The sequence below is a fragment of the Onychostruthus taczanowskii genome, unplaced genomic scaffold (genome assembly GCF_017590055.1).
Source record: "Onychostruthus taczanowskii isolate IOZ18803 unplaced genomic scaffold, ASM1759005v1 scaffold24, whole genome shotgun sequence".
NCBI classification, from domain to species: Eukaryota; Metazoa; Chordata; class Aves; order Passeriformes; family Passeridae; genus Onychostruthus; species Onychostruthus taczanowskii.
In genome coordinates this window covers 6709305-6722997 of record NW_024499684.1, presented here as the reverse complement: position 1 = coordinate 6722997, position 13693 = coordinate 6709305, and the positions used below count along the sequence as shown (strand labels likewise).

Sequence of the window (13693 nt, the reverse complement as noted above, 5' to 3'; positions counted from 1 at the left end):
GAAGCTGCAGAGCTGTTGATTCCCCAATGGACTTCAGCAATATTTTATAAGTGTTTCATGACTGCTAATTTTATTTTTGCAGTATCTAGTTGATGTGGGCATCTCCCTGTGCAGCTGGAGCTCTGGTGTGTGCACAGACAATGCACAGCCTGAGACTGCAGGAATCTGTAGTGCAGGAAGGTGGAACGCTGAACAATGAATTGTCAGATTTCTGTCAGATGACTTGATGATTAAAGTTAATTCCTAGTTCTGTCTGTCATGAAGTTCCCATGTGATATGTGTGTCCTCACTGTGAGAACTGAGATTGAGGATAATGATTTTTAGAAGTGTTGCTTACGTGGCACAGTGTCATTCAAACCAGAAATTTTGGACAAATAACAGTATATTTTAAAAAGTACAAGTAGCTGGGGGTGAGAACTGCAACCTGAAGTGTGCTCTGGGAAAGTCTGGGGCCTGCACACTGATCAAGCACTTAAATTTTTCTCACAAATTTTGCATTGTCTTGCTGCATGAACTGACAAAAATCTGTAATTACATAAAGGAGCTTTTTTATGTTTTGACACTAATGATTATGTTATGATGATGCATATGTAGAAATACAGTTTCAAGGTAAGAGTTAAAATAGCCTGTTGAAACTCTCCTTTTCCTGCAATTTTGCCAATTGTATGTCAAATATTAGACAGCCTCAAATATAGGAGTTGCTAATAGCTTGCTCTTAAATAGAAAAAAATGCTTTGTTTAATTCAGACTGCATTCAGAATTCATTTTATGTTGAACATTTTCAACTATTTCAGGACAATTAAACAAGTAGTCATTTAAAATCCAGTGTGTTTCTTCCTGTGGATGAAATAAGTCCTTAGTGCTAAGGGATTTGCTGCTCTGGTATTTTAAACCCCTCCTGATTCCAGACGTCAACATTTTATAAATATTTCTACAGTTCAGACATTATAAAAATAAGTTGAGATGACTTAATCTACTCTCAGGCTTGCTTTTTGGGAGGAGAGCTATAAAGGGTGGTCAAAATAAACATGCACTTAAGAAATGATAAAGTTGCGATGTCAAGTAACTCTAAAGCAAGAGCTTGAAAAAGCTTGAGGATCCCAGCCTGATCGTGTTGAGGCAGTTCCAAAATGTGCAAGCAAATGTTTCTGTTCCTGCTCTCAGAGGGACAGACTGACCAATCTGCACAGACTGAACTTTGGAGGGACACACAAAGTGCTGGTGAAGAGGCACCATTGTTTTTGGGTGGCCGCTTCAGTGGTTGCACGAGGTGGAGAAATTTCCAGGAGTTGAGGGGGTTTTGTGGCTGCTCCTGGTGATGGTTTTAACTTCAGTTTGTGCTGCACTGCTCCTGCCTGACTTCAAGGCAGTTTAAGCCATTTTCTCAGGAGGAGGTGCTGCCATGCCTGGTTCTGTGTCCTGGGAAGGGGCCCTGAGCTCAGGGGAGCAGTGCAGTCTCAGCTGTGACTAAAACCAGCTCTTGCACAGGCTGTGCTGCAGGTGAGGCTCAGTGGAGCTCTCCTGTGCCAGGGGTTCAGTCTGGGGCTCTGAATTACGCAAATGGAAGTCAAGTCTGTTTTCTAGGTCAGGTTGAATCATGTGCAGGAAACAAGTCCTGTGTCCATAGAGTCTGAGATAAGGAAAAACCATGGAGTGTCTGTGTGGAGATCTGGGCACCACCCATTCCATGAAATGGGTGAGGGTGTAACTGGGCCATTTTTCCCCTTAAGTTTGTGTCAAGTACATCATCACTGAGCTGTGGTAATCCTGCTGTCTGTCCTGCTCCCAGATCCTGCCTCTCCCAGCCAGCAGGAGGGTTAATTTGTGCAAGAGCCTCATGTGGCACAGAGCTTGCTAATCCTGTGTAATATGTGGTTGCTTTTCCAGGTGGATCAGTTCTTGCCTTGTGCTCAGCACACCCTGAGCGAGCACATCCACCCCAGGGAAGGAGTACAGGGAAAAGGGTAGGCACTGGGACTTCAGGATGGCTCCAAATGCCTTTGAATCCCATAGTCTGTAGAAAGGGAGATTCAAAGGCTGCTGGGGCATGGCCTTTCTTAAGTCCCTCTTCCTCCACTACCCCTCGTTGTGTGCCATTGCTTTTTAGATTCCTTGCACAATAAAACAGATTAGGGTGACAGAAGGAATATTGGCGTGTCAGTTGGTGGTGGTGTGTGGCTTTGAGTGCGTTGAAATTTAGCTCAAGAGTTACTTTTCCTTTAGACCCTCTCAGTTGATGCTCAGTGTTGCCTTTCCAGTTCAGCTTGTTCCATTTTTTGTTTCAGGATGCCAGGAAAGCCTGTAGTGACACAACTCTTGCTCAGGTACGTTTCTGTTCTATGTGTAGGCTGTTTCTTGAGAGATAAAAAAATAAAAAGATCAGTTTGTGACTCTAGCATGTTCCTGTTCAGTAACTGAAAGAATAAAGTGAAAGAAGCCTTTGGAAATGTACAGTGTGTTTGTCTAGTTTTAAATAACTGTATAAAGCCCCACTAAAAAAACCCAAATAAACAAAACAGAAAAAACCCCAGCCAGTCAACCCCCCCCCTCACTATTATAATGGATCCTGCTTCCAGTTTACCTTTTAAGTAGAGTATGTTTATTGTGTTAAATATATTTAGAAATATTTAAATAAACATCTTTTAGAGGTTTTTTGGAAACAGAATTATTTTGCGTATAAAGTTCTACCATGCTTTAAAAAGTAACAGTGTAGTGAATACTGCAGCATTTTATTTCATTTGATTAAATTGAAAACTTTGAGATTGAATAATCTGAAGTAGTCTTAGTATAATGTACAAGTATTTTAAAAGAGCTTCCTGAAGTTTCATTGTAGCCACTGTGAAGTGTGTTATGTCTCTGTAAAATCTGTTTGTGTCGGCGTTGCTGGGTGTACACCAGTATCTTATTTTTTAATGGATTTGTTGTGTGCCAAGATAGATAATATTCTATCAAAGTTCAAATGTATTTTTGTTTCCGTGTGCACTAAAAATAGTTCCCAGTATCTCAGGGGTTTGTTTTGTTTATTTTTAGATCACAACAAGTCTGGACTCCGTGGGTCGAATCCAAATGCGAACCCGGCGCACGCTCAGAGGTCACTTAGCCAAAATCTACGCCATGCACTGGGGATCCGACTCCAGGTGTGTGCAGGGAGCCTTGGACCCACCAGGGACAGCCTGGGGATCCCACTGGCACCTCCAGTTTCATGTCAGGCCCTGGGGCCCCGTGGAGTGCTGCTGGTGCCTTGCAGGGGATCACAGACCAGCACTGGGGGGGGTCAGAGAACTTTGCCTGTTCTTGCCGTAGGCATTTTGCTCTCTCCTTCTTTCAATTTTAAGTTAAGTTTTTGAGTCTGTTTAAGCAAGAAAGAGTATGTGATGAGGCATATTTTTTGGAATGTCGGATTTTGTGTGTTCCAAAATGTTGGATATTTATGTAATTTCTGTGGTAGGGATTTAATAACTTCATTGACAAATTTTTATTTCATTGAAAAGAAGATCATTTTGTACATAGTGGGAAAAGTAACTTGGAGTTTTGTTTTGCTGCCTTTAGAGCAGCTGATGGTGAGATGTAAACACTGCCTTGTGCTCTGCTCTGTATTGTCTCCTCCAGAGAGGAATTAATCTAGAATCTCTTCTCAATATTTATTTTTGCCTAAATTCCTTATTTGCTTTTGTGTAACTGTGTAGTTACATGAATAATGAAAGCACTTGTGGAGAGAGTTCATAAAATGTGTTTTTAGTGAGTTGTTTGCTTGTGTTCATTTTCAGTCATGAGTCCCCATGGGATTCCTCAGTCAGGTGATATGGAGATGTAGATCTTTGCAGACTTTTCCCAACAAATGCACCCCATCAATAAAATGAAAAAGCAGAGGGTAATAAAGAAATTATGAAACTTCTGAATCTCTTGACAATCATGCATGATGTATGTCTATTTTTAGATTTTTTTTGTTTGCTTTATATTAACATATTTTATTTTGTGTTCCTATTTAGGCTACTAGTCAGTGCTTCTCAAGATGGAAAATTAATTATTTGGGATAGTTATACAACAAATAAGGTAGATATTTGTAATCCTTATCAATAATTCATATATAAGTTGTGTGTTTGAATGAGCTTGGTTCTGTCTTTTACTATGGCTGCAAGTCAAAAATCTAAAGTAGTCTTTCTCATTCAGACAATCTCTTTTGTTCTTTTCATGGCTGGCTGAGTACTAGTGATGTGTTGTAGGTTGTGTCTCTGAAGCAATAGTTAATTACATAATAACATGTAACATTTTCACTTTTACTTGCCTAGTGCACTAGCCATAGCTCTGGGCCTGTGTGCTGTTGCTTCTAAAACAAACTTGGTTTTTGAATTATAGAAATACACAACCTCAGAATTTACAAGAGTGCTTTGGGTTTGAGGGTAGAGGAGGGAGAAGGAAGAAAAGCAGCTGTTAGGGAAAAGCTTAGGTAGTGTGGAGTGGAGCTTTTCTTCTGTAAACCATGCAGTCTCCATGGGGACAGCCATCCTGTCTAACAACCTGTAGTTAAAGATGTAAAAAAGTTGGGCAGAGAAATCTTCACTAGAATAAACGAAGATTGTGAATGTTTCAGTTCACAATAGCTTTGCAATGAGATAACATACTGAAGAGGTGTAAATCTGCCCTGCAGATACTGCTGGTATCTCACCCAGCAGCTGTGGGTGTGTAAAATGCAGTGAGCTGCCTGTGATGGGTCGTGAACCCAACACTGGTGCTGGGGGTGCCCCGTGGCCCTGGTGTTTGTGCCCTGACCCAGGAGTGTCTCTGCAGATGCACGCCATCCCCCTGAGATCCTCCTGGGTGATGACCTGTGCCTACGCTCCCTCCGGCAACTACGTGGCCTGCGGAGGCTTGGACAACATCTGCTCCATCTACAACCTGAAAACCAGGGAGGGCAACGTGCGAGTGAGCCGCGAGCTGCCGGGGCACACAGGTCAGCTGCTTCGCCTGCTGTTACTGCGCCGGGGAAACAGCCCTGCAGGGCAGGGCACTGCTTGTGGGGGAGAGCTTGGATGCTGTTCTTGCATTTCAACCTTCAGTCATTGCTCCTGGGTCAAACCCTTACACAGCTGTTTTGTTTTTAGGATACTTGTCCTGTTGTCGCTTCCTAGATGACAACCAAATTGTCACTAGCTCAGGAGACACCACTTGGTGAGTTTGTGAGCTGAGTTGGCCTTCCCCCACTTCTTCTTTCTTCCTTTTTTTTTCTTCTCTCCAGTGCCTTAATTTGTATTTAAAATTTGAACTCTGAAATAATGACAGACGTTGTGTTACCTTCATCTGCAGTGCTTTGTGGGATATTGAAACTGGCCAGCAGACCACCACGTTCACTGGGCACACTGGAGATGTGATGAGCCTCTCCCTGAGTCCAGACATGAGGACTTTTGTCTCGGGCGCCTGCGATGCCTCCTCGAAGCTTTGGGATATCCGCGATGGGATGTGCAGGCAGTCGTTCACAGGGCATGTGTCAGACATTAATGCAGTTTGTGTAAGTGATCCTCCTCTTTCCACGTGGGAAGAAAGGGGGAGGATAAAGGCTACATTTGCATGAATTCAGCTTAGAGTCTAGTGAGCTGCCTTGATTTAAAATCAATTAGTTGGGATAGAGAATGTTAAATTGTATGTAACGGAGAAGGTTGTGTAATAACTTACAATCTACTTTGTAACTGAATTATTATTGCCATTATCTGTGATGCACTGCGCTGTTCCTGGAATAGTTTCGCCTGTGTTTTTATTCAGTAACTGAGACATGACTTTTTTTAAGAAGTAAAGAAGCTTTTTGGAGTGTGGCAATGTGTTAAAAACTGAAAATTATAGATAAATGCAATATACTGAGAGGGTGCAACACAGCCAAGCATCCTCATCTTAAGGTTTTTCTGTTGAACAAAAAGAGCTTTCAGTGAAGTATTCTGGAAGGCAATTAAAATCAGTATTGATATTGAATATTCCCTGGAATAAAATGGTAATATTTAGAAACTGGATTATATTTCCCCTCTGTCATAGTAACACTATGTTCTGATCTGCAAGATCCAGGCTCTGGTAAATAGAGAAAGAAGTCGAAGTTGAAGCTGCATCTGTTTTTGATAAACATGAAAAATTGTTAAGGCTGAGAAAATACCAAACACATGACCAGTACAAAAATGTAGTTCCTATACTTAGACCTGGACCCTGAGATGTGCTGGGCTCTCTCCATTCCCATTTCAATCAATATTGCTGTTCAGAGAATAACTCACATTTGGAGTAGATTTTTTTAGGAAATTGACTTGCTTGTTTGCAGTCTTCTGTCTTGGCTGAGCCGGCCTGGCTGACCAGCTCAGGATGGAACACTGTGTTCCACTTCAGCCAGGATGTGCAGAGCTGGGGTTTGCTTCATTTTGTAGGAGTCAGTGGCATCCCCTGTGACTGCTCTTACAGCACACACAGGAACTGCCTGGCTGTAATTCCAGTCACTCAGGTGTCCCTGGTGCTGTTCCAGAGGTGTTCCCTTGCATAGCTGTGTACGTGCATTTTCCAACATGCAGACGCTCGTTTAAAATAACCCATTCTGCCTGTGCCTAGTAAAACAACCCTGTGCTGTTCAGCTGACCATGACCGGTGTACATTTTCAGTGTTGAGCTCCTGTGTCTGTTCCCACCTCGCAGTTTTTCCCCAACGGCCACGCGTTCGCCACCGGCTCCGACGACGCCACGTGCCGGCTGTTCGACCTGCGCGCGGACCAGGAGCTGATGATGTACTCGCACGACAACATCATCTGCGGCATCACCTCCGTCGCCTTCTCCAAGAGCGGGCGCCTCCTGCTCGCCGGCTACGACGACTTCAACTGCAACGTGTGGGACACCCTCAAAGGGGAGAGGGCAGGTGAGGACTCGGCTGTTGGCAGCCCCGCACGGCCAAAATCCGTGCAGAACGCAGAGCCAGGGCCTTGCCGGTGCTGGTGGTGTGGATCTGCTTGATTCCTTTTAGTGCTGTTTTCTCTTGAAATGGCATCCTTTTATTGCATTTGTGTCTTGGTTTGGAAAGACAGGTGTCTGCTGAGGAAGGCAGGAGACTCTCCTGAAATGGAAAACGTAAACCTCCTTCCTCGGAGTTGTTATACATTTGAAATTAAGGGGGGCTCTCAGGCAAAGATATGGGAGCAGGAATAACAGTTCTTTATTAGGGAAGAAAATAAAAACAAGATAAACAATGCAGTAAATCAAAACAACACTGAGTCAGAATACAACCTGCCACCCTGTTGGTCAGGGTGTTGGTAGCAGTTCAGTTGGAAATGTGGCTGCAGTCCCCCTGCAGTGTCAGGTGTGGCTGTGTTGGAGCAGTGATCCTGTAGAAGGGTGTAGTCTTCCTCTGAAGATCCAGTGGAAAAGGCAGCTGCTCCGCTGGGAAATCCAGTGGAAGGGCTGTTCTGGTGTCCCAGAATCTCAGATTATATCCAGTTAGGAATGCTTGGTTCCTCCTTCTGGGTGGGGCATCTCACAGTGGGATGCTGTAATTTTATCAGTCATGCAGTGATACTCAGTGGCCCATTAACAGATGATACCTCCCTGGAGGGAGGATGGATTGTGGAAGAGATAAGGAAAACTGCCTAATTAACAGAAGATAACTGCCACACCTCTGTCAGATGGCAAATAGAATACACATTGCTTGGCAGTCTAGGACAATTTGGTTGTGTCTTCCAGAAGTTGCACTGCATTTCAGTTCCATCTCCGTGGTGTGAGCAGTAAATGAGTCAGGAGAACAGGCCTTTCTTGGGCTTTACAGATCTGCGTGCTGGGAGATCCCAGCTCTTGAGGCTTAGGAATGCCCTCCAAAATTGCATCTACAGAAAATGTATTTCACTGAAGTGTATGGAATTAAGTAGTGAAAAATTACACGTTTGCATTGTATTTTGCATTGTATTATGGCAGGCAGCTGTAGCAACAGGAGTCTTTTGGCTTTGCATTCTCTGATGTTGGGAGAAAGTAGAAATTACTGGTCCTTGGATCAGTCACTTTTGTCAGGACACAGGGTCTTTTGGCTTTGCATTCTCTGATGTTGGGAGAAAGTAGAAATTACTGGTCCTTGGATCACTTTTGTCAGGACACAGCTTGTTTTATAGCACAGCTAGTTCATTCTCACTTCTTACAGTAACTTAAATGCTTGGGCCTGGTTCAGTTCTGAACGTCAGTTCTGCTGTTCAGACTGAAAATAAATCCTTTTCCTTAGTTCTGCTACACCTGGATAGGAACCTTGGGAGAGCAGACAAGGGCAAGAAGACTTAGAGAGAAAACAGAACCAAAGCAGAAGAGAGGCAGGCTAGCACTGCTCTCCATTTGTCACAATATATGGGGGATTTGTAATTCCTAGGGTTTGCCAAACTTGGGAAACTCAAGGTAGTTAATGCAGGAGACATCACACTGGATTTTGGGAGTGCTCCATGGCTGAAATTGTGCACAGCACTGTAGAAAACAGGGAAGAACCAGCAGAGAGCCTGATTAAGGAAGACATCTATGGAACAGAAAGAAGTCGTAAGGGCAGAGAAGAAAAATGGAGGCAATATTGTGTGCAGATATTTTTACATACCTTATTGTTGGGTTTTTTTTATAAGGCTGTTACAGTCTATGTGGTTCCTCAGAGTAAAGACAAAAAGGAGGTTTAAGATCTTGCATTGCATCTTTTTTAGTACACTTAAGGCTTTCTTGGGAGAGCAGAGTAACAACTGAAGTCCTTGAAATCTTGCAGACACTAAACTTCCATTGCTTCTTCTTTTCTAGGTGTCCTGGCTGGCCATGACAACCGTGTCAGCTGTTTAGGTGTTACTGATGACGGCATGGCTGTAGCTACAGGGTCTTGGGACAGTTTTCTCAGAATCTGGAATTAACTGGGAGCCAAACATGTACATTCTCCATTTGAGACCTGGAGAGATCAATGCTGCAGCCTATAGCTGTGAAATAACATTTCTACCTTGTATTTGCAGGTGAAGTTTTTCTATTCACTGATTATTACACAAAAAGGCTTTCTGTAAACTAGAAAAAAAATCAAGTGAAGAAATAGGGGAGGGGGGAAGAAATCACTGACTTTTTAAAAGGGGCCAGCACACATAATCATGGTGACCGACAAACTAAGAGCCAGTCTTTTTGTTATTGGTGGTTTGGTTAGATTGTCCTTGAAGGGTTTTTGCTTGTGCTCAGTCTGCTAATCCTGTACTTTTTTTTGTACATAACAGAATATACACATTATAGCAGCCAATCATGTAACATTTGTCTGTATGTAAAGAAATATGTTTGCATTTTTTATGGAACTACATTTATAGCTTTGCTTTTAACCAGAGATGTCACTTCTGAGTTTTGTAGTGGGTGAACTAGATTGCTGTTTTAAATGTTTTTGTGAATTTACTGTAGATAAAGTGAAGCCAATGGTATGTATGTGTTTTTTATAATGGAAGGCATTTGAATTTTTTTTAAAGGCCCTGGAGACTCCCAGTTAATACCTACCGCCTTATTCACTCACTTCTTGACCTGCTTGCCTATTTTTGATCAGGGGGGTTCTTCCTTCAAGCCAGTGGTTCCTGGTTCATCTGTTGGCAGTCATGACCTCCAGACACCAAGGAGTTAATGCCAGGTGTAGACTTGCACCAACAGCAGAAATAATTGGAAAATAAAGTAAATCCAGACATTTTAGCTTCCTCCCTGCAGGTTTGTGCATCAGTTATTCCGTGCAGTCCGTGGATACAGAAGCCAAGTGGCCGAGTGCTGTGGCCAGCTCGGCTCTGGCCAAACGTGTGGGTTTGGCTCCTCACAAGCTCCAGCTGATCTGCACTCACAGTGACTTGGCTGCTGCTCAGAGCCCAGAGCAGTGTGTGCAGAGATTGCTCATTCCACACCAACTGAGAAATTCAGGAGGACTTTGCTTAAATTCCTAAAGAGGATTGAACTCTGCAGTTAATTGCTTGTAATTCCCTTCCAGATTCAGGGGTTGCCAAAGCACGCCACAGCCAAAAGTGCTTGTTGTGAGTTCTGTGCAGTGTGAATTACCAAAGGAATTGTGTAACTTAACTGCACCTGTGTGACCCCTGAAAACTTCCAGCATAACCTTGAGGATGTGTGCTTGTTTTGTGTGCTCACTGAGGGCTGTGCCATGGGGGTTTCATGATGCCAGATGTTCTGCAGCTCCAACACCGTAAATAGCCATTTCTGCTCCTTTCCTGATTTGATTCTGATTTTGATGTCAGTTGCTTAGAAATGCCACCAAGTACAGTTCAGTGCAGAGACAGGAAAATCATGTGACTGATGTCCATTTGAAACTGCCCAGGGAGGTTGCTTAACTTTTTGGTGCCTGGCAGCATGTCTGCACTCACAGTGGATGTTCCCTTGGGAATCTGATTATCTGTGGCTATTCTGGAATGGGGGATTAAGTCTATTGGCTCCTCTATTTAAAGATAACCTGAATTTTAAATCACCAGGTTGGAAGATGATGTTAGTCGTCAGTCATTGGAACTGATGGGGAGTCTGGGTGTCTCTGGGCCAGGTAGGAAAGAGAAGGACCCAGAATCCTGTAGTACATCCACATGGATTTCTGGCTGAGATGACTTTGGTCAAGTTTTTGACATTTTTTAATCCTAAATTTCAGTACTTCCAGACTGTGCCTGTAAACTCGCCATGTCTGTAATGGTGAAGGTGCCAATAAATGTACCAGTCAATCACAGTAAATTCACTTTTAAAATAAGAAAAAGGCGCTTCTTATACTGGAGAAGGAACATTTCCTAACAGCAGCCTGTGGTGTAGGACCAAAATCCCACTGTATTGTGTCTCACAGGAATTCTTCAGTGTTTTGCTTTGTGATCTGTCTGCATTTATAGAACTGTTATGGAATTCTTGTAACTCTCTTAAGTGAGCAGCTCTTTGGGATCTTGCAGACTCAGTTTATTTTTTAGTGGTGCACTTGATTATTTTTTTTAACTCACAGCTGCCTTGAGTGAATCATTCTGGAAATTTGTTACTAAGGAATTTTAAGAAAATATTCTTTTTCTAAAAAAATTCTTTTCCATAGAAGTGTGTTTTGAACCAATTTCCTAGTCAACACCTTTGCCGAAACAGGTGCCATTTTTACATTCTGGTATTAAAACTGGTTTCTACTTGTGAAACTCCAAAACCAATTTTACAGCTGTATATAACTTTTCTTACCAGTTCAGGTAGCCTGTAACAGTGGTAATGGCTCTTGTACAGGTATTACTGCAAATAACTTCACTGTCATTGTTGGATGGCTGTTGCCTCTTGGATTCAGCTGCTTTTAAAATAAATCCTAAGGAATGCCAACTACTTGCTGAGGTGTCCAACGGCATCACAGAGCTGTGCCTGCCTCTGCTCCTCGCTCACCCAGGTCTGAGGGGCTCTGCTGTCAGCACACGAGACTGGGAGAAGCCTGAGCACCGCGGGGGAGCCGGCGTCTGGTGCGCTTTGGAGCCTGTGGAAGCCTGTGATAGATCTGCCCAGGTGATGTTTGCTGTTCCACTGCTGCCCTGGCTGTGGGTTGTTTTTCAAGCCTGCAGATTTCAGTACCACAGGTACTGTGTGATGCCACAGAACGACTCTGGCTGTGGCATTCCCTTCTTGAAACGGCTGGTAGGGACCTCTCGAGGTCAGTGCCCCAGCTAAAGTGCTGGTGGCTTTTATGGTAAAAGCTCAAACTCCTCCTAAAAGAAGGAAGGTATTAAAATGACCCTTGATAGGTTTTACCCCGGCTTTGAATTTCAAAGAAACTGGTGTGTGCCTGCAGTTGATGTGGGCCCAAGTGTGCAGCTTGTGCACCAATGACAGCAAACTTGCAGCAGGTCTTGCAGCATGAGTGGGCACATCTTCACTGGCTTTAAAAGTTTGTAGCCAGACTGCATCGTTAGCTGAATTTGAAATAAGTTGTGTCATTACAGAACTGGAGTAACCAAGAGCATTGTGCCAAACAGTGGCAGAGCAGCTCTTGCCCAGCCTCTCTTCTAAAGGCAGTCTGTTACGGCTTGGGAAGCAGAACCATGTGCTTGATGTAACAAGGTTTATTTTATTCTGGTAGAGTTTGTCAGCATTTTCTAATGTGATCTAACTTTCCAATAGAGAGTTCTCCCTTCAGGCAAGTGCCCAGCCTGGGCTTGTTCCCATGTAGCCTTGGATGGCTGTTTATTGGTGGAGAAAGCATTCTGAGATCCTGGAAACCACAGAAAGCTGCTGTGGCTTCGTGCTGATGTTTGCTCATGCACTTCAGCAATGGGGCCTGGTTCCATCTGTCTGTAGCCCTTTTCCTTGCAAACACTGCTGTCTGCTGTGCTGAACTGCAGATCCATGGCAGTGCTGGCAGAGCCGACAGCTCGTGGTTTGACAGGATTTGTACCACTCCAAAGGGAACGTGTATTCAAGAGGCTTTTCCTGCCCCAGGACACGGCCTGACCTTGCCTTGGCAAAGCTGAGCTGGAGCAGCAGCAGGTCTCAGTGTGTCCTCACTGGGGTGGAAGTAGTTGACTCCTTCCTTCAGTTGTGTAACCAACTGCTCATCCCTTGATGAAGTTCACATTAATTATTTAAGATGGAATGAAAACATTCCCAGAGTTGTAGTCTGTCCTCTCTGGGGACACTGTCACCTCCACTAGGTTTAGTGCTGTGCTTTAAGATGTTGGTGAGAGTTTTGGCTAATCGGACTAGTTGGTATCAATGGTTGTGTAGCAGAATGGCTGGTTTTGAGATAGCATTTCCTGTCCAAGTACTTAGCATGGGTTGATGGTGCACTGTGTATCCAGTACTCTGGCATGCATGCTGGTCACACTCCTCCTACACTTCAGAGGCACCAGAGCCTTTTATCCAATTGCTGGTTATGTAAAATACATGCAGAATGTTAATGCAGTGTTGTTATGGTAAATGTGTGAACAGTGTTACTAATTGATATAACTGATAACAGATTACATGTGCCTGACATTCTTATACCACACAGTATGTTTAGGTTTTAACTAATATGGACTTCGGTGGATAGTCTTAGGTATTTCAAGCCTTTGTTTTACTTACACAATGGTGCTCTCTTTGTGGGTTTTTTTTTTTTTTTTGGTTTGTTTTAAATAAAAGCATCTGAACACTTGTAGTACATATTACATCCAAAGGAGTCCAAAGCAAAGTGCTTCTAAACATGCTTAATTTTACTTTGCCTTTAGTTCCCAGCATCTCTCATCAGCTTTTTTTTTTTGTTTTTACTTGTTGCTGACTACTTTGGAAAACTTTGGTAATGTTACCAATTATGAAGTGATTCTGCACTGCCTTTGGATTATGTATGTATTCAGAAACAGTCTTAAAGCTTTTATTTAAGCTATTAAAAACCAGGGACTTGTGCCATTTGTTCTTTAACAGTGCTGTTGTAAAAAGACTTCCCTGTGACAAAAAAATCACTTGCTATGAACTTTGTTTATAGCTTTTTTTTCCACGATGGATCTTTTTCTTTGTATTTGTACAGTGGCTCAGTGAAAGATGTTGCCATGAGTTGATATTGTAACCAATAAACAAGTGCTTTTAACCAGCCTGGCTCAGCTGTCAGTGTTGTATTAGAGCAGCCCCTGGCCTCCAAGTGTCCCTGGGGTGGGGATTGGAGCAGTCCCAGAGCAGCAGCTGGGACCTGTCCTGGATCTGCATTACCTGTAGGAGTCATGTGCAGGTCTCCACCTGGGACAGAG

The 13693-nt window shown here is 43.3% G+C and overlaps 1 protein-coding gene across 3 annotated transcripts in view; it reads left to right on the top strand.

The window, feature by feature from the left end:
- Positions 1-13539, top strand: part of GNB4 (G protein subunit beta 4) — a 30957-nt gene extending 17418 nt beyond the window's left edge. For all 3 annotated transcript variants that reach the window (XM_041405702.1, XM_041405704.1, XM_041405703.1), the window contains exons 3-10: positions 2286-2324; positions 3031-3137; positions 3990-4053; positions 4789-4951; positions 5103-5169; positions 5305-5506; positions 6660-6876; positions 8769-13539. In XM_041405702.1, coding sequence (XP_041261636.1) covers positions 2286-2324; positions 3031-3137; positions 3990-4053; positions 4789-4951; positions 5103-5169; positions 5305-5506; positions 6660-6876; positions 8769-8875 — 966 coding nt within the window. In that variant the 3' untranslated portion in view covers positions 8876-13539. The remainder of the gene's footprint in view (positions 1-2285; positions 2325-3030; positions 3138-3989; positions 4054-4788; positions 4952-5102; positions 5170-5304; positions 5507-6659; positions 6877-8768) is intronic.
- Positions 13540-13693: the final 154 nt, after the last annotated feature.